Raw genomic sequence first — 20666 nt, 5'->3', positions numbered from 1 at the left:
TAGAACGTCAGGGGGCGCGTGCCCAACACTCCGTTGAGCCCTGACCCTAGGTCGACCACGAGCTTTGTCTATAATATCTATTAGAAATAAAAAGTTTGTGTTTCAAATTTGAATGAATTTTAAGATATTTATTTTGTAACAATTGGCAGTACTGAATGAAATAACAAATTCAAAGAGAACTCCTTACGTTTATGTGAACCTGGTACTTTGACAAATTCAATTTATTTAGATAAGCAGATTTGATCATAAAATATGTAACCGAACAGATTCGTGTGGTCGCTTTTCATCGACAAATGACCACGGCGCCACAGAAGTTTTCACTTCATAAAGTTACAAGTACCACGTCACCACCTCGTCCCTCACATTATTTACCAGCCCCACGGACACATCTTGCATTTTTTTTCGGGCTGGGGGCCCAACCTCCTACGAGGTCCACGCGTCTAGGGGGCGCGCGGGGTATGTGGGACTCGACGATCTGCAAGGTGTTGGGAGCAGACCGCGGGCCCAAGGAATTTTAGGGCCCTACCCACTAAACGACTCCCCTACACTCTTAGACCCGATGTCCGATCCCCATCCGGGGTCAAAACCCGGTCAGAGTAGGGGGATTCCCGCGGTCAACACTACAACCAGACACGCGGCGCCACCCCGAGGACGCCCAACCGACGGGTACCCTTCTTGCATAACCCAACCTTTATGGAAGGTAATCACAGCACGGTTGTGACACATTGAAATATACGTACCCGAAGTTATCCTTGGAGGCGACGGCCAGATGCTGGTCGTAGGGGTGGAAGAGCACCACGGCGGGCGGCAGCGGGCAGCGCGAGTGGAAGGCCTGCGTCTCCAGCCGGGACACGCGGCACGCGGCTGCACCCACATGCCACATGCATCACGCAATCAGCACAATGTCCGATACGTTTCATACTTTTCAATTGCATTCATAAATGTTTAAATGTTAGAGGACGTATGATAGAGGAGTATGGAAGGAAAAAATAAGTTGGGCCGACTCCAGGTGACTGTCAGAAGGGCAGGAGAATGATGATGATGATGATGAGATAAATGTTTAAACAGTAACTCGAGAGTTCGCCTTTCTTTTATTGCCCTTGTGGGCAGACGAGCATACGGCCCACCTGATGGTGAGTGGTTACCATCGCCCATGGACTTCAGCAATGCCAGGGGCAGAGCCAAGCCGCTGCCTACAGATCGCCTCTCGATCTCTGTGAGGTGCGGTACCTCTGGCCTCCCTGCGCAGCTCGCGGTTGCGCGCGAGGGTCCAGCGGCGCTGGTGGTGCTCGCGGCTCTCGCAGTCCGGGCGCGCGGGCTCGGGCCGGGAGAACGCGCCGCCCGCCCACTCCACGAACTCGGTGCTCACTATCGCCTTCTTGCTCGTACATGTCTGACCTGGACAGCGACAACATACCATAGAGGTGCCGGTTCGTAAGGTGTTTTACTGGTGGCAGGACCTCTTGTGAGTCCGCGCGGGTGAGTACCACCGCCCTGCCTATTTCTGCCGTGAAGCAGTAATGGGTTTCGGTTTGAAGGGTGGGGCAGCCGTTATAACTATACTTGAGACCTTAGAACTTATATCTCAAGGTGGGTGGTGCGTTTACGTTGTGGATGTCTATGTGCTCCAGTAACCACTTAACAACCAGCTGGGCTGTGAGCTCATCCAACCATCTAAGCAATAAAATAAGAAAAAGATGTAGACACATCACGGAGGGTGAACTTACTAGAGTTAGATGAGAGTGAATCTTTGTGCCGTTCTCGGTCCCCTCCCGAGTCGCGGTCTCTGTTCGCGACGGACTCCTCGGATATGGTGTGTGGCAGCCCCGACTTGCCGCGACGGTGGCCTGCAAATACAATAAATGCTATAATATTTTTACGCCGGTAAGAGTAACACCATCTATCGCCGAATAGTCGAACGAATATCGAAGGATCCAGAATACTCGAGAATTACAACGCCATCTATTGACAGATAGCGGAAACTACGACTAGAGACGTGTAGAATATTCTCGATAATTTTAGGGATGAGGTATCGGCTATAAAAACGTTGTAGAGATGGCACGCAATCAGTCAGTAATCGGAACTACTCGAAGCGAAACAACGGATCACCTGAAGCGAAGCGGAACAAGCGAATTGAGAGTTTTTAAGTGTTTGTTGATTGTTTTAAAGTGTTTGTGAAGTGTTTAAGTGTTTTAAGCGTTGAATACCGTTTATGTTGTACTTTGGTAAAAAACATATTTATCCCGAACCCCAGCGCGTAACAATATAATAGTGAGTTATATAGAGTTCCGCTAGTGTGTGTAGGTGCACGCACCGTGTCCGGGCAGGGTCCGGGAGTGCTCGTGGTGGCGGGTCCCGGGCGAGGGCGGCAGGCTGGCGGAGTTCCGCGCGGGTTCCGCCACGCTGTCTACTTGGGCGCTCTGTTGACAATTCTACTTTTCATAAAACTCATTTATCATCATGTTTGTCTGGAAAGAATTCCAAAACTAATTATCCAATTATAACAAATTTTTTTCAGAATCTTTACTTTGTTCCACCTTAAGAGATAGGTTAATTTTAATCTTAATTTATGATCACAAAATAATACTTTTTTTTTATAGCCCTTATAGTGTAGGCAGACGAGAGTACGGCTCACCTGATGGTGAATGGTTACCGTCGCCCATGGACTTCAGCAATGCGAGGGGTAGAGCCATGCCGCTACCTACTATTTCTTTGTTGAATAGTTATTATATGTAAGCTCTATGTAGGCGGTGTACGTTAGCTTATCGACTCGATACTTCAGTGTTTGGTTGTTTATGCTACAGTTTGTAGATATATGTCATTAAGATCAGGGTCCGTCCCTCATGTGTTTTTTGCCATTTGCTTCATTGCTACATTATAAGACCGCACCGTATTAATTTTATGGCAAACGTCTGGAGCGAGAGGCTGACCTGGTTCGAGATGTAATTGAGGATGTCGGTGGCCATCTGCGCGACCCTGGGGTGCGGCTCCCGGGCCATGGCGCACAGCGTGGAGAAAAGCCGGACCGGCACGGAGCCGAACCCGATGGCCGGCAGCGAGTAGTGGGGGGGCCGGGACCGACCTCCCGCCGCGCCCCCGCCGCCCCCCGCCAGCGCCTCCTGCCCCGCCTCCACGCGCCCGGACGGGCCACCCCTGTGCATATTAGGTATTTAGGTGAATTGGGTTATTAAGTGGTACGTTTTTGAAATGTTTTAATTTCACCTAGTGGTAGGCCTTCTTGTGAGTCCGCTCGGGTAGGTACCACCACCCTGCCTATTTCTGCCGTGAAGCAGTAATGCGTTTCGGTTTAAAGGGCGGGGCAACCGTTGTAACTATACTGAGACCTTACTTATATCTCAAGGTGGGTGGCGCATTTACGTTGTAGATGTCTATGGGCTCCAGTAACTACTTAACAACCAGCTAGGTTGTGAGTTAGTCCACCCAGCTAAGCAATAAAAAAAAATTGTGCAATCTTCATATTAATTCTTACCTATCATTTCTTCTGACTCGTTCTTGTATGTAAACAGCGATGAAGTGTTGTTCAAATATTAACACCAGCCACTGTAATGCTGTAAAAAATAAATAATTACAAAACTGTACACTCAAAGCTCCTACTTCTCTATTTGATTTAGAAATCTATACTAAATGTTATAAAGAGGAAAGATTTGTTTGTTTGTTTGTATTGTATTGAATAGGCTCCGGAACTATTGAATCGATTTGAAAAATTGTTTCACTGTTTGAAAGTTACACTATTCCTGAATGACATAGGCAGACACGCGGGTACGTACCGGCCAGTATCTCTGCGCGCACGAGCGGGCTGGCGTCGAGCGGCAGGCGCGCGGCCAGCTGCACGCCCACCTGCGGGGCCGGCGGGGGGCGGGGGGACACGCGGGTACGTACCGGCCAGTATCTCTGCGCGCACGAGCGGGCTGGCGTCGAGCGGCAGGCGCGCGGCCAGCTGCACGCCCACCTGCGGGGCCGGCGGGGGGACACGCGGGTACGTACCGGCCAGTATCTCTGCGCGCACGAGCGGGCTGGCGTCGAGCGGCAGGCGCGCGGCCAGCTGCACGCCCACCTGCGGGGCCGGCGGGGGGCGGGGGGACACGCGGGTACGTACCGGCCAGTATCTCTGCGCGCACGAGCGGGCTGGCGTCGAGCGGCAGGCGCGCGGCCAGCTGCACGCCCACCTGCGGGGCCGGCGGGGGGACACGCGGGTACGTACCGGCCAGTATCTCTGCGCGCACGAGCGGGCTGGCGTCGAGCGGCAGGCGCGCGGCCAGCTGCACGCCCACCTGCGGGGCCGGCGGGGGGCGGGGGGACACGCGGGTACGTACCGGCCAGTATCTCTGCGCGCACGAGCGGGCTGGCGTCGAGCGGCAGGCGCGCGGCCAGCTGCACGCCCACCTGCGGGGCCGGCGGGGGGCGGGGGGACACGCGGGTACGTACCGGCCAGTATCTCTGCGCGCACGAGCGGGCTGGCGTCGAGCGGCAGGCGCGCGGCCAGCTGCACGCCCACCTGCGGGGCCGGCGGGGGGCGGGGGGACACGCGGGTACGTACCGGCCAGTATCTCTGCGCGCACGAGCGGGCTGGCGTCGAGCGGCAGGCGCGCGGCCAGCTGCACGCCCACCTGCGGGGCCGGCGGGGGCGGGGGGACACGCGGGTACGTACCGGCCAGTATCTCTGCGCGCACGAGCGGGCTGGCGTCGAGCGGCAGGCGCGCGGCCAGCTGCACGCCCACCTGCGGGGCCGGCGGGGGCGGGGGGACACGCGGGTACGTACCGGCCAGTATCTCTGCGCGCACGAGCGGGCTGGCGTCGAGCGGCAGGCGCGCGGCCAGCTGCACGCCCACCTGCGGGGCCGGCGGGGGGCGGGGGACACGCGGGTACGTACCGGCCAGTATCTCTGCGCGCACGAGCGGGCTGGCGTCGAGCGGCAGGCGCGCGGCCAGCTGCACGCCCACCTGCGGGGCCGGCGGGGGCGGGGGACACGCGGGTACGTACCGGCCAGTATCTCTGCGCGCACGAGCGGGCTGGCGTCGAGCGGCAGGCGCGCGGCCAGCTGCACGCCCACCTGCGGGGCCGGCGGGGGCGGGGGACACGCGGGTACGTACCGGCCAGTATCTCTGCGCGCACGAGCGGGCTGGCGTCGAGCGGCAGGCGCGCGGCCAGCTGCACGCCCACCTGCGGGGCCGGCGGGGGGCGGGGGGACACGCGGGTACGTACCGGCCAGTATCTCTGCGCGCACGAGCGGGCTGGCGTCGAGCGGCAGGCGCGCGGCCAGCTGCACGCCCACCTGCGGGGCCGGCGGGGGGCGGGGGACACGCGGGTACGTACCGGCCAGTATCTCTGCGCGCACGAGCGGGCTGGCGTCGAGCGGCAGGCGCGCGGCCAGCTGCACGCCACCTGCGGGGCCGGCGGGGGGCGGGGGGACACGCGGGTACGTACCGGCCAGTATCTCTGCGCGCACGAGCGGGCTGGCGTCGAGCGGCAGGCGCGCGGCCAGCTGCACGCCCACCTGCGGGGCCGGCGGGGGCGGGGGGACACGCGGGTACGTACCGGCCAGTATCTCTGCGCGCACGAGCGGGCTGGCGTCGAGCGGCAGGCGCGCGGCCAGCTGCACGCCCACCTGCGGGGCCGGCGGGGGGCGGGGGGACACGCGGGTACGTACCGGCCAGTATCTCTGCGCGCACGAGCGGGCTGGCGTCGAGCGGCAGGCGCGCGGCCAGCTGCACGCCCACCTGCGGGGCCGGCGGGGGCGGGGGGACACGCGGGTACGTACCGGCCAGTATCTCTGCGCGCACGAGCGGGCTGGCGTCGAGCGGCAGGCGCGCGGCCAGCTGCACGCCCACCTGCGGGGCCGGCGGGGGGCGGGGGACACGCGGGTACGTACCGGCCAGTATCTCTGCGCGCACGAGCGGGCTGGCGTCGAGCGGCAGGCGCGCGGCCAGCTGCACGCCCACCTGCGGGGCCGGCGGGGGGCGGGGGGACACGCGGGTACGTACCGGCCAGTATCTCTGCGCGCACGAGCGGGCTGGCGTCGAGCGGCAGGCGCGCGGCCAGCTGCACGCCCACCTGCGGGGCCGGCGGGGGGCGGGGGGACACGCGGGTACGTACCGGCCAGTATCTCTGCGCGCACGAGCGGGCTGGCGTCGAGCGGCAGGCGCGCGGCCAGCTGCACGCCCACCTGCGGGGCCGGCGGGGGGCGGGGGGACACGCGGGTACGTACCGGCCAGTATCTCTGCGCGCACGAGCGGGCTGGCGTCGAGCGGCAGGCGCGCGGCCAGCTGCACGCCCACCTGCGGGGCCGGCGGGGGGCGGGGGGACACGCGGGTACGTACCGGCCAGTATCTCTGCGCGCACGAGCGGGCTGGCGTCGAGCGGCAGGCGCGCGGCCAGCTGCACGCCCACCTGCGGGGCCGGCGGGGGGCGGGGGGACACGCGGGTACGTACCGGCCAGTATCTCTGCGCGCACGAGCGGGCTGGCGTCGAGCGGCAGGCGCGCGGCCAGCTGCACGCCCACCTGCGGGGCCGGCGGGGGGCGGGGGGACACGCGGGTACGTACCGGCCAGTATCTCTGCGCGCACGAGCGGGCTGGCGTCGAGCGGCAGGCGCGCGGCCAGCTGCACGCCCACCTGCGGGGCCGGCGGGGGGCGGGGGGACACGCGGGTACGTACCGGCCAGTATCTCTGCGCGCACGAGCGGGCTGGCGTCGAGCGGCAGGCGCGCGGCCAGCTGCACGCCCACCTGCGGGGCCGGCGGGGGGCGGGGGGACACGCGGGTACGTACCGGCCAGTATCTCTGCGCGCACGAGCGGGCTGGCGTCGAGCGGCAGGCGCGCGGCCAGCTGCACGCCCACCTGCGGGGCCGGCGGGGGGCGGGGGGACACGCGGGTACGTACCGGCCAGTATCTCTGCGCGCACGAGCGGGCTGGCGTCGAGCGGCAGGCGCGCGGCCAGCTGCACGCCCACCTGCGGGGCCGGCGGGGGGCGGGGGACACGCGGGTACGTACCGGCCAGTATCTCTGCGCGCACGAGCGGGCTGGCGTCGAGCGGCAGGCGCGCGGCCAGCTGCACGCCCACCTGCGGGGCCGGCGGGGGGCGGGGGGACACGCGGGTACGTACCGGCCAGTATCTCTGCGCGCACGAGCGGGCTGGCGTCGAGCGGCAGGCGCGCGGCCAGCTGCACGCCCACCTGCGGGGCCGGCGGGGGCGGGGGACACGCGGGTACGTACCGGCCAGTATCTCTGCGCGCACGAGCGGGCTGGCGTCGAGCGGCAGGCGCGCGGCCAGCTGCACGCCCACCTGCGGGGCCGGCGGGGGGCGGGGGGACACGCGGGTACGTACCGGCCAGTATCTCTGCGCGCACGAGCGGGCTGGCGTCGAGCGGCAGGCGCGCGGCCAGCTGCACGCCCACCTGCGGGGCCGGCGGGGGGCGGGGGGACACGCGGGTACGTACCGGCCAGTATCTCTGCGCGCACGAGCGGGCTGGCGTCGAGCGGCAGGCGCGTGGCCAGCTGCACGCCCACCTGCAGGTCCAGCGCGTTGGCCTGCTCGCAGCGCCCGGCGCCGCCGCACCACCACACGAACGAGCCCAGCGCGAATGCGCACGCCGCGCGGACCTGCCGCCACAACATCGTCACATCAACTATTCTTTTTTTTATTGCTTAAATGGGTGGACGAACTCACAGCCCAGCTGGTTGTTAAGTAGTTACTGGAGCCTATAGACATCTACAACGTAAATGCGCCACCCACCTTGAGATATGAGTTCTAAGGTTTCAAGTATAGTTACAACGGCTGCTCCACCCTTCAAACCGAAACGCATTACTGCTTCACGACAGAAATAGGCAGGGTGGTGGTACTTACTACCACCAGTAAATAAAACTAGTAATTACCACCAATAAAGTTCTTTTAAAACTTAATAAAGCCCCTTAATAAAGCTTAATAAAAAAATAAAAATAAACTAATAGAAGGTAAAGAGAAATCGCTTACAGAGTCGAAAATGTTACTGACAAACGAGCACGACTTGTAAAGCGTACAAAAGCACGTCGCGAGTTTGTACGCTTTACATTACAGTCCGACGAATATGAATATAAGCAAACAATACTAGGATCCCGTCACAGTAGCACTGAAACTATTCATGTGATGTTTATAAGCCTTGTCAACCTTGTTCGTCACGTGGGCCGTGGGCTCGTCTACCCGGGCACACAATAGTGTAGGAGCATGGACAGCTGCTTCGTGACGGCCCCCTCGAGGGGGGTAACGTATCAGTACCTCAGGCTCAGAATGCTCAAGGAGCGGGAAGAGTTTCTCGTGCGCGAGATCTCTGACTCCCGTCCATCGCGCCGCCTCGAACCCGCGCCACAGCCGGCCCAGGCTGATGCAGATCCACTGGGCCAGTACCGGCTCCCTGTCGCCGAGCTGCTCGAGGCAGATCGATATCATTGAGCCCTGCCAATCGAAATTTTCATTTAGTTTCATTTCTTACGTACGCTTGCAGCAGCTGACCGTAGATACACAACACATGCGATGCGGTCCGAGGGCTCACCTGCAGCGCGGCCTCCTGCCCCGCCGGGTAGCCGTCCACGATGCCGGCCAGCACGTAGGCGGCCAGGGTGCGGTGCTCGCTCTGCAGAAACGGAACTATCTCAATGGAAGATGATCCTGATTGGATGCTACGTGCATGGCCCTAGTGTCGCAGGCCATAAGATTGAAACAATTGGAAAGTGTAGCCCACGGGCTCTGATAGACAATCAATCCCATATGAACTATAAGCTCGTCTATCAATTTAGTGTATAGTGTATTTCTCAATCCCATTGTCTTGCGTACCCTCCCCCCCGCGCGGCGTGCACCTTGCTGCGGGTACTTACGTCGACTGTAGGGTCTTGCAGTACGGACAGGAAGTACGTGTGCCCTTTAGCGTTGACTAGGTCCGCTTGACAGCTCTGAAACAATTAATGATTAATTAAGTACAATTAACAATAACATTTTGTTTCTTTCAGAACTCAAAACATGTCCAAAAGCATTGATGTCGTTTGAATTCGCATTTACACTATTCTTTTTTTAAAGGATTTTATGTCCTGGTAACTAAGACCTTTTAGGTCAAGTCTTAATTTTAATGATAACTTTTTTATATGAAAAATAATATTTATGAAATGAAGTTGATTATTATGAAACATGGCATGAAATGAAATGAGACGAGATGATATGGGATGAAGTATAATCTCAGTAAAATGGTAGTCATTTACTGAGACTTTTTCAGTGGACTTTTTGGAAGATCTTTTGGATTTGGAAGATATTTTGTTTCATTTTCCCACATTCGTGCACTTTCACAGATACTAAATAGTTAATAAACCACCGTTATTACACATTTAAACCTGAAGAAACACTAATTAGACAAAATAAAACAAATCACACCACTTCACTCCTCGCGTTCCCGCCAAAAAGTCCGTTTACACTATTCGATTCGCTGAAATTGCCAGCACTTGTTTTTTTGGCCGAGGGAATATAAAATTAACGAAATGTATAAGTAATACAAACCGGATCGACCGCGATGATCCTGGCCCAGATGTAGACCATGGAGGCGCGCAGCACCGGCGCGGAGGCCTGCAGCAGCTTGAGCATGTAGGGGAATATCCCGACGGCCAGCATGGCGCGCACCGCCCACGCGCCCAGCGCCAGGAAGCGGCACAGCAGCTGCAGCGCGCGCACCCGGTGCAGCGTGCTCAGCAGCACCTGCAGCACCATCGGCAGCTGCTCCGGCACGCCGCGCCCGCCGCACCCTGCAGCGCACTCTCCCTCACTCTCTCTCTCGCTCCCTCTCCCTCCCTCCCCTAAACTACACTATACCAGTCATAGGCAGCGGCCTGGCTATTGCTGAGCATGAGCGACGGTAACCACTCACCATCAAATGAGCCGTATTATACTCGTTTGTCTACAACAGCAACAAACTAAATTACATAGATTTTAGTGTATACATATATGCATAATTCAACATGACCTTCAATGAACCCCTTGCGGTATTATTTTGGGATTGTTTACAGGCCCCGCAGGCCGGCCCGCCCCCGCGAGCTGCTGTCCATGCGCTACCAAGTGCTGCCGGTTACCACGGTTTCTAGTAAGCACTCACATTTACCGAGATCTAGCCAGACTTGGAAGGCGGTGAGCTGATCCCTGAAGAACGGCGAGTGGGAGTAATCCAGCGGATGTGGAGCCGAAGATAACGTGACCAGCTGGGCCAGCGCCGAGTCCAGGGTCTGCTCCCACGCCGCCCACAGCGGGTGCGCGGCCAGCGACGGCAGCGCCGGACTGCTCACGGGGGTGCAGTTGTATGATCTAGGAGTATGCAAGTAAGGGTGGATTTTCCAAAACATTATATTAATAGGAATGTAAAATATGTATTTATTATTTTTTATATTGCATTTAGGGCGCAGCAACAAATAATTAAATGAAGAATGTTGTTTGTTACAAAGTGTCAATGACATGCAAAGGACAATGCCCAAAAATGTCAAATGTCCTTTATTCTCAATAATCTAACAATATAAAATAACAAAAAAAAATATAAATCTACTACTGTAATTAAAACTTCAGAAGTTTTATACAGCCTCGCAGAGTTCTTAGTTCTGATCGGTTACGAGACATCACAATGCTATCGTGGTGGGCCCCACCAGCTGTAAAAGCACCAACCTCATAATCCTGTCGGCGAGTAAGAAGTTCCTGCAGAGGCTGGCCGTCAGCAAGTCGGCCCTGAACAGCTGCTGGAAGAGGTCGGCGGGCAGCGAGCTCCAGGCGATGGTGTCGGTGATGGCCGTGAAGATCCAGTTCAGTTCGCCCAGCATGGTGCGGCGGTCCGTCACTTGGCCCGGGATCCTGGACAACAAATTCAATGTACTTTAAAAACTAATTACACGTGCTTTTATAGAAAAACTTAATACCAATTTAAGTAATATTTTTTTTAATTCAGTGCTCCTGATTAGCATATCCCAATATGAAAGTAACAAGATTGTAGTCTCATCATCGGTCGTTGGTGCGCACGTAACTAGCCAAGCTGATCGGTCGTCGTGCAAACACGTCATTGATCGACCCTGTTTGCTCTGGGCCAATACAAAATTTTGTACATAGTTATTCATCATTTTTGTATAATAATTTTTTTTTAAATATTATACTGTGATAATTACACCATAAAATGAATCTCTTCGATTCTTACATGATTTGAGCACTACAGTGGAACTGCGAATGTCCACAGGCAACTGTTATCACCGAGCACCACCACAACACGAGATGTAACTAAGAGACGGTACTGACTTATCGATGAGGTCGTGCAGGTCCCTGTCGGCGTATCTGGTCCGGGTCCTCAGCACGAACCACTTCATGGCGGTCTTGACCGGCGTGGTGAGGCAGGCCGTGAACAGGTCCGCGGGCAGCTCCGGGTTCATGGGCAGGCTCTGTCCGGCGGCGCAGGCGGCCAGCTGGATGCAGTTCTTGTACGAGACCTGAGGGATGCTCGAAGTGCCTTCTTCATTCTTCTGAGCCTGTCCATAAATGATGGATTTACACTGTGTATCTCAACTTTTTCACCTACAATGTTGTCACCCTATAAAGCGTTCACATGAACCCTACATAGTACTGATAAAACAGATTATCATATTATTGTTTCTGTAGCAAATGCTCTAGTTTTACGTAGCTATAATATTAATATCGAAAGGTGAAAGGTTATAGGGATATTTAAACGACGTTTTTGCAACTTTAAGGAGAGTCACTTAAAGTTTAAAATTTGGAAAAAAAATCCTAATTAAACTTAATTCAAGGTCAGTTAAAAACATCGAACTGTTGATGCTATTACTAAATAAAACACACTTTTAATTACAAAGATAAACATCGTTCAAACGAACTAGCCTTTCACCCCCTCGGTTTAACAAATATCATATAGCAGATACCTCGTACTCCCTCTCGTGTTGATCAGCAAACAACTTGAAGCTGTCGACAATGATGCCGGCGTTGGAGCAGTCGTACACGTAGAGCGAGGGCGCGCCCATCCATGTCTGCAGGTCGTACATCGACAGCGGGATGTACTGGGTGTAAGTCTGGGAACAAATACCTTTGCATTTGTATAATTGATTTTATTAATTTGTGACATTTATATATGAGTGTACATTTAAATTAGCTAGTTGCTTATCTTGCATGTTGCTCCTTGATTGTTTTTATATTTTTTTGTTTCTCTGTTTTTGCTTCTCTAATGTTTTACCTTGTTTATATTGGTGAGGACTTTTAATTGGCTTTTTGTTTCTATTATTTGTTATATTATGTTGAGTTGGGCTGTTGGTTCTCTTTGTAATAAATAAATAAATCTGTTATATCTGGGGGTAAGTTGTTTGTTTGGATAGGATGGCATGAGTATTAAAATAGGTACATTGAGATTTTCATCTCAAATTTCAAGGTAGGTGGCATCTTTTTGTTTATGATGTGTACAATAAATCTTCTAACACTAGATGGACCGTCTCATCTGTTATCTGCACAAAGTTTTCCTAGATTTTGAAGTTTTTTTTTATTGCTTATATGGGTGGACGAGCTCACGGCCCACCTAGTGTTAAGTGGTTACAGGAGCCCATAGATATCTACAACGCAAATGCCGCCACTCACCTTGAGATATGAGTTCTAAAGTCTCCGAAACGCATTACTGCTTCACGGCAGAAACAGGAAGGACTAACCCTTGCGGACTCACAAGACGTCCTACTACCAGTAACATTGAGTGGTTTCTTTTGTTTTGTATTTACTTAGTGAAATGATCCATCCGACCGATTTCGGCAATGGCGACCTCCTCCTATCTAGCGATTTGGCGCTCGTGCGCTCGAAGATGGCTTAAATAGCCTATCTTTGCGGTAAAATACCTTGCGCAGAGGGCACGAATTTACTTAATAACTTTTTTTTTTTTAAACTAACAAGTCTAAATTGATTACAATTAAAAACTCACCCTATTAAAGACCCAGATCTCTCCCTGCGCCGTCGGCTTGGGTACGCCGTGTCCGTTGTAATGAAACAGCACGCGTTCATCTTTCGCGTTACGTCGCAGAGAGCAGCACAACTTCTTTACCTGTAAAACAAACAAAGAGTTACTTTTTGTACGACTTACGATCGCCTTACGACCGATAGACGTTAATGAAGATGAAAAAAATATGAATCGTATTCAATAAATTAATCCGGATAATCGCATATTGAATAAAGACATTTATTTCTTACATATGCCATAGCCTCGAAGAATTATATTAGCTTTACCGAACGTGTAGGTAAGCTCACGGGACTCAGCCTGGCGAATTTGCTAACACTAACCCTAACAAGAGAAATGCTTCGTTGAATCTATCACTGGATCGGAATCGCGACCTACTAAGAAGATCCGCCGAGAAACTCATTAAACTATGTCTGCGGGTTAGTTCGAACTCTTCGTATGACGAGAACGGTACAGTGCTTGTGGGGCCTAAAAGAGCCTAAGGGCCTAAGAGAGTGGATCCGGGAGATCAGACGTTATATTTTAATTTAAAGCTTATGCTTATACAGTTTCGACAAGCTCGAAAGGCGCGGGGTCTGCTATCATAATTATTATTGAGCGATGGCGACACATCCGAAACTTCTCTTAGAAGGCGCTTGCACTCTTAATCTTGGAAACACGGTTACTGGATTGACAAGCAAGTTTTTTTTGGGTTAAATGAACTTAAAATATACATTAATTTATTTACACTTATAATTTTTATGACGACATTTTTGTTCAGCCATACTGGGTTTTTCAGATTGATAAATCGAGGATTTTTCTGCGTAATACCCTCCTAACCGGACTTGACAACCCTAGCGACCTGTACTGCATCCAAGTCGAGCGATTACTGTGTCCCCGATGGTCCAAATCATCACTGCGATAATGTGTATAGTAACCGGCAAACTTCTTGAGCAAATGACCTCGACTGCGCAGAACCGAATTTTAGATCACTTTGGTGGTGAGGGTGAGGCGCGACGGCAGGGGACATCGTATCGAGCGCGTTATTGGTAGATCAGTCGAACCTTGCGTCCCGCACCGCGCCCTCGTTCCGCTTGCTCCCAAAAGTACGCTTGTGTACAGTGAAAAGTCTATCGTTATTAATCGTTAAGTTATTTGTTATAATTGCTTGTTGACTTTGTTGCCATTACTATATGTTGAGTGTTTGTTAATTTTTTTATATAAAATACACTATGCCGCGACAAACTGGTGTAGTATTCAAAAGAAAGGGTAGAAAAATTGTGTACGACGTATATTGCTTCATTATAAAACAAGGGAAGAATGATATGGAAAAAGTAAAACAGACTTCGGAAGCAAGAAAAACATCAGTGAGTACTGTTAGGTGCATTATTAACGAAGCTAAAGGCTCTGGCTTGCTCGCCGTGTTTCGGACACCGGGTAAGAAAAGATCAGGGAAGAAGAAAGTTACCGGAATGGATAGTTTCGTTCAATCTGTAATAAAAAGATGTAATCATAATAACTACATAACAAGCAGCGAAACTCCGTACCGTAGAAAGGCTTCGAAAAATTTAAAGAAGATATAAATTTTAATGGCTCGGAATGAAGCTTACGACGAATTATAAAAGAGCTAGGCTTCAGATGGAAAAAAAACAGAAAGTAATCGGAAGCTGGTAATTGAAAAAAGTAACATTCGATTACTACGAATCGAATATCTTCAAAAAATAATTAATTATAGACAAAAAAAAGACCGCATACCAGCTTCGCTTCAACTGAACCAAGACCTGGCAACAGCTCTAGTTTTGACTTAATAGAAGGAATATCTATTTTACCCCAAGATAAAATTATTACAATTATTAACCTATATTTTTTGTTGATGTTCTAATAAATATATAAATAAATACATAATATGTTGATTTTAATAATTTAATAGCATTATGACGCAGAGTAAATAATGTTTTTGCACGTGAGTGTACCATGCGCGAACTTACCCCCACTACGTCGACAAATACTCAAGAAGTTTGCCGGCTATTATACAGTGTGCTTAGGGCGAGTTTTTTAACTTCTCGCAGCAAACGAAGGGAAGACGTTCCGATTCCATATAAATTTGAGTTAACTTTTACGCGATCGAGAACTTAAAAAACTCGCACTAAACAAACTGATCGATAGTCGTCGGTGACCAAGAAAACAGTTAACGTTGGGATTAAAAGATAAAGTTGTTAAAATAGCTTTTTTTTGTGACGAATAAATTCCTAGTTTTGCGGCATTAAAAATATATGAAAAAACACGCGATCGGTGCAAAATCTTATTTTTATTGGAGGCGTATGATCATAGCAACGTGTCATTTCATATAATACCTACAAAACGCGCATAAATAAAGTCTGTATAAACAGAAGGTGACATCGGAAAGACCGAAATAAAACGCCGGTCACGGTGTGAATCATACGTTGATTCACAAAAACACGGAGACCGCAATTAGGAGCAATGAATTTTTTTTAGCTTTTGTACTGATATTAAGTCCAACAAAATACGGTAATGACAGAGAAGACGTAAACATAAATAGAGCACCTGCTGTGTTGCAAAACGTACACGTGTGACCTCTTGTCACACCTCTTGTGAGTCCGCACGGGTAGGTACCACCGCCCTGCCTATTTCTGCCGTGAAGCAGTAATGAGTTTCGGTTTGAAGGGTGGGACAGCCGTTGTAATTATACTGAAATTTTAGAACTTATATCTCATGGTTGGTGGCGCATTTACTTTGTAGATGTCTATGGGCTCCAGTAACTACGAGCGCTATGACATCTCCTTCTTCAAACGAGGCTTGTGGAGAGTATTAAACGGTAGGCAGCGGCTTGGCTCTGCCCCTGGCATTGCTGACGTTTGGGCTCCAGTAACCATTTAACATCAGGTAGGCTGTGAGATGTAGGCGGTGGTCCTACCACCAGTAAGAGATCGGTTAATATTGACCATTTTCTTTGTTACCTACAGTGTGTTTCTACTTAACTACGTTTTGAACAACATAACTTTGTGATCAAACACCGGCCTTAAACTTTATAAGAACATGTACCAAAACATCATTTGGTTCATTGCGGGAGCGGTCATAGCGACCTTAGCTGACACGAAACACGCGACCTCGCGATAAATTCGATTGACCGAGCTAATTTACGTAAAACTAATGAGTTCGTTACATTAAACATGAAACACTAGCTAAAGTGCTTCTCCGTTTTCCACGAAATACAGTTTACTTTGGATACAAATGGCGTAGTGATCCATAATAAACTTGTTGCGATGAGATGATCACGACCCTCAGCATTGAGGAAACGGAACCGAGGGGAAGGAGGATACAAATAAGAATCTGAACTTCAAACTTATTTCACTTTCTTAAATTTGCGTCAATCAAAGATGACTTTACTGTTTTTATGGCTCCAACAACTTGGATTATTTTTAATAAACTGTTTTAGCCGGTTATAGTACGTGGTATTGTTTTGGTCAAAATGTATAAATTTGATTATCGTCTGATAATTTTTTTTTTAATATTCGATGTACCGATTTCACCGACAACCACCCTGCCTATTTCTGCCGTGAAGCAGTAATGCGTTTCGGTTTGAAGGGTGGGGCAGCCGTTGTAACTATACTTGAGACCTTAGAACTTATATCTCAAGGTGGGTGGCGCATTTACGTCGTAAATGTCTATGGGCTCCAGTAACCTCTTAACACCAGGTGGGCTGTGAGCTAGTCCACTCATCTAGCAATAAAAAAAAATATATGTTCCCTCCAGCGAGCGACTCCCACCACCGTACTTCTTATGTAGCGAGAATCAGAAATGCGACCACAAGAAAATGTGGTTATTACGGCTCTAGACTTGATGTATGTTAATCAATATTTATAATAGTAATTACGCAATTCTAATTTGCATAATTTTTTGAGGATTTCGTTTTTATTACACGATGCTATTCCTACATCGTGGAACTCATTGAAGAACATGAGTTATGCTTGTATTTCATTATTTTTTTAAATACAGTTTGGGAGATTTGAACACCGGCACAGTTGCATCGTTCGATTTGAGTACACCGAGCGTCTTATCCTTTAAGCCACAACAGCTTCAAACTTTTTGAACTTTCAACCTCTATTATCTATATAAGTATTACTGTTATTATTTGGTGATTTCCTTTTGTTTACTTGTTAATTATAATATTTGTCATTTTTATTCAACTCATCAAACAGTCAAATGTTTTATTATTATAATATGTCTTTTATGTTCTTCTTCAGTCATTTCAGTGATTTAGTAGGCCTGTTAAAACAAGATACTATGCCACTTATCAAATTTCTTTGTCCAATGTTTATTTAATCAAATAGGCATTCAATGATTTATCAACAGTATTGTTAAATTGTCTTATTGGTAGTATTGTTAAATCCTAGTTGCATTATTATAATATTTTGAAATGGTCTTCATATAATATTGCTCTTAGTTAATTACATAATCTTTTCCTAAAACCTCATTTTGTTAGCATTAACTCACACTTCAGGTGATGTGAGCCAAAAGACCTTCCAATGACCATTTTCCTCATGCATAGCTCTCAATTTTACTCAGATGATGCATTAAATTTCCTTTTCTGATTAAACAGAATTGGACATCCCAGATGCTTCCGAAATTGTGTTGGCTTGAAACAAATTCCGGCTGGCCTTTTTAGTCATTTAATTAAACAGAAATTTTATCCTTAGCTTTACTTAATCATGATGTGGACAAAGTCTAACTAGTCTATGGTATAAATTATGGAGCTCCAATTATCAGCTTAATCTCAACTACCCTGTTCTCGTTCTGATAGTTTTTAGACTACAGTATGAGAGTTTTTACTTTATTGTCAAGACAATATAATTATATCCTATGCATACTGTTGTATACTATGTATTATATACATAGCATGACACAGGATTAGATGCATAATTGTAATCAGAAAAGTAGTCATTAATCAGATAAAGTTTCATGATAATGCCAATGTTAATGCAGTTCGCATAAACTTATTAACTCAGAATCCAAATGTAAGTAAACAGCATAATACTGAATTTAGGGAATGTGTTAAACTTGCTCATAGCTGCAATCACATTTTGGCACTATCCCAAGGCAAGGGTTTTTTTTTGATGGACACAATCCATTTCATTATTATTTTTTTGCGATTATTTTACAAATAAGATTATTACTACTATTGTTCTAATAGAGTCCTATTATTTGTAGTTGCATAGCAATCTCTGATGAGTGTACGTGTAGTTATTTGCTATGCATTTGAGCAAATAACAATTGTTAATTTTAAAAGTGAATATTAAGTTTGTATAAATATTGTCGGCATACACAACATAAGAATTCAATTTTTATTTATTGTATGTCTCTTTTCTATTTAAATATTTCTACATAGTTTATGATTCTCAGTTTTATAGCTGTTAGAAGTTTTCAGCTACCAATTACTGTTACATGCAATTGGTAGTTTATCTTACCTCTTCACTAGTGGGGTCAAGAGATTGCTTGTATCTAGCTCGTGGTTGCCATCTCTCATACTGGGATTGTAATGCATGACCAATGCTTTCTAATGCCTTGCTCGGTGATAAAGATAAAGGATCTGTAAAATTTTACAAACACAAAAAAAATTAAACTATAAACATTTACAACAAGTTTTAAACATTGTAAGAGTAAAATTGGCAAATATTAAACTTCTCTCCATTATCTAAGAGATATTATATTCAAGTTTATCAATAGTCTTATGTGTGTATATTTTAAATTTGTCTCAATGTTACAAGACATATTTATTTGTAACAGCTGTGTTGGCATAACCAAATGTCGTTAAATGACTCAGAGAGGAGCAAGGACATTTCTTATTCAATTAGTCAGTTATTAAAGTATTTACTTGGTATCATAAACTGAGCTAGAACATTTTAATAAACAGAATAACTAAACTTTGAAACATTAAGATTATAAAATTTAGTAAAGATTCATACCAATCCAACACTCGAGCCTCGCACAGGGTTGTGTTTTAACAACATCAGGAGGGTCCACACCAACATTCAGGCATAGAACTAGGGCCACGCAATGTGTCTTGTACTGTAAATATTTAGTTTAAATGTAGTCATTATTTTCAAGCATTTTTAAATGAACATGTTCCAGAAATTCCATATGTACTATATAATTGACATCTTATCTATTCTGATATCAATGAAACAAATAGTATCCTAAGGATAATCCTAAATGAATTGATTGATTGAAAATCCTAAATGAATTGATGAAAAAAATGACAAAACTGACCACAATTTTGTCAAAATTTGTATTACAAATATATAGATTAAGATTTGTGGTTTATCTTATTTGTCTAGTAGATTAGCGTTGAAAATGGAGTTATTTACTTTAATTAAAAAAAATAAGGTTACACATCTGTGTAATTAAACTATTTGGACTTTAGTCATAATCTTATTTCAAGAAAATACAATATATACAAACTTTAGAGAAACATTTTCAAACGCGACTTAAATGAAGCAAACTACGTCGTAATATATACAAACATTTTTTGTAAAGGGCATCGACCCAGACCCTGCATACGGCGGAAACACCATGTGCGTTTGTTTTGACTTCGCAAACATCACTTTTGAAATAAATAAAAACCATTTAAGACTTCTTTACTTTACCTTTTCTTTAACTCTCCAAGAGTGCTCTACCCGTTCTGCGCCTTTTATAGGCTCAAGGTGCCGCGGCTTATCAAAACATTGAGATAAATCCCAATCATCAGTATCGCTAGAGGAATCACTGTCACTTTGACCACTGGTTTTCTCTTCATCTTTAACAGCGTGATAAGGAGGCATTTCTGTCATTTTCACACTACACTTTTGCACGTAATTTATAAGTTTTAACACTCAATACACTCGAATAATAGAGGAAAACATTTTCAAAACCTCACAGAATCATGTGCGCGTCCATTTTTCTACCACATGGGAATAAACAATATTTTTTATTCGGTATAACGCAAAATGTTGCAAGGAATTAGAATGAATATAGGAGTCTATTATGAATCTATTAGGAGAAAAGAATCCTTTTTCCTTTAAAATGTATAGTTCTGTTCACAAACTTTTTTTTTATCTCCTACATAAGCTGGCAGGCTTTAAAAGCTATGCCCGCTTAACCGAGGGAGTAGATAAGCTCACGGGACTCTAACCTGTGGACATTGCCAACACTATCTCTAGCAAGAGCAGTGCTTCGGTAGGCAGCGGCTTGGCTCTGCCCCTGGCATTGCTGAAGTCCATGAGCGACGGTAACCACTTACCATCAGGTGGGCCGTATGCTCGTCTGCCTACAAAGGCAATAAAAAAAAATAAAAATCTACCACGGAACGGAAACCCGACCAACTGAGAAGATCCGGCGAGAAACTCAGTGGGCTGTGTCTCTGTGTTAATTTACCAGCCGAGCCCTTCGTCGCTAGCGACGGGTTCGACAAGAATGGTGAGCGGTGCATGAGGTACCTAAATGCAGGATCGGGTATTTAGTTACCGGCGGCCACGACATGAGGGTTTTCGTGTCGTGCCGCCTTCTCAAAATGACGCACTGATGCCGACTGAAGATACTTACTGATGGAGACCAGCTCTATGTCGTCGTGGCCTAAAGGATAAGACGTCCGGTGCATTCGTGTTTTGCGATGCACCGGTGTTCGAATCTCA

The 20666-nt window shown here is 48.7% G+C and overlaps 1 protein-coding gene across 5 annotated transcripts in view; it reads right to left on the bottom strand.

Annotated features, from left to right (window-relative positions):
* raptor (regulatory associated protein of MTOR complex 1) overlaps positions 1–19960 on the bottom strand; it is a 30200-nt gene extending 10240 nt beyond the window's left edge. For 2 of the 5 annotated variants that reach the window (XM_089734064.1, XM_089734067.1), the window contains exons 1-19: positions 19644–19959; positions 18963–19065; positions 18465–18586; positions 12967–13086; positions 11933–12079; positions 11301–11527; positions 10683–10865; positions 10126–10331; positions 9537–9778; positions 8867–8941; positions 8545–8625; positions 8271–8447; positions 7456–7618; positions 3491–3569; positions 2931–3153; positions 2315–2420; positions 1728–1847; positions 1231–1398; positions 741–864 (exon numbers count right to left, since the gene is read on the bottom strand). In XM_089734064.1, coding sequence (XP_089590190.1) covers positions 741–864; positions 1231–1398; positions 1728–1847; positions 2315–2420; positions 2931–3153; positions 3491–3569; positions 7456–7618; positions 8271–8447; positions 8545–8625; positions 8867–8941; positions 9537–9778; positions 10126–10331; positions 10683–10865; positions 11301–11527; positions 11933–12079; positions 12967–13086; positions 18465–18586; positions 18963–19065; positions 19644–19826 — 2849 coding nt within the window. In that variant the 5' untranslated portion in view covers positions 19827–19959. Of the gene's footprint in view, positions 1–740; positions 865–1230; positions 1399–1727; positions 1848–2314; positions 2421–2930; positions 3154–3490; positions 3570–4891; positions 4962–5445; positions 5516–7455; positions 7619–8270; positions 8448–8544; positions 8626–8866; positions 8942–9536; positions 9779–10125; positions 10332–10682; positions 10866–11300; positions 11528–11932; positions 12080–12966; positions 13087–18464; positions 18587–18962; positions 19066–19643 lie in introns of all 5 variants that reach the window. The other 3 variants (XM_089734066.1, XM_089734065.1, XM_028176503.2) reach the window with 3 other exon arrangements.
* Positions 19961–20666: the final 706 nt, after the last annotated feature.

Source organism: Bombyx mandarina, chromosome 17, assembly GCF_030267445.1.
Source record: "Bombyx mandarina strain Sakado chromosome 17, ASM3026744v2".
NCBI classification, from domain to species: Eukaryota; Metazoa; Arthropoda; class Insecta; order Lepidoptera; family Bombycidae; genus Bombyx; species Bombyx mandarina.
The sequence above is the reverse complement of the archived record's forward strand: the minus strand, read 5'-3'. Positions and strand labels throughout refer to the sequence as shown.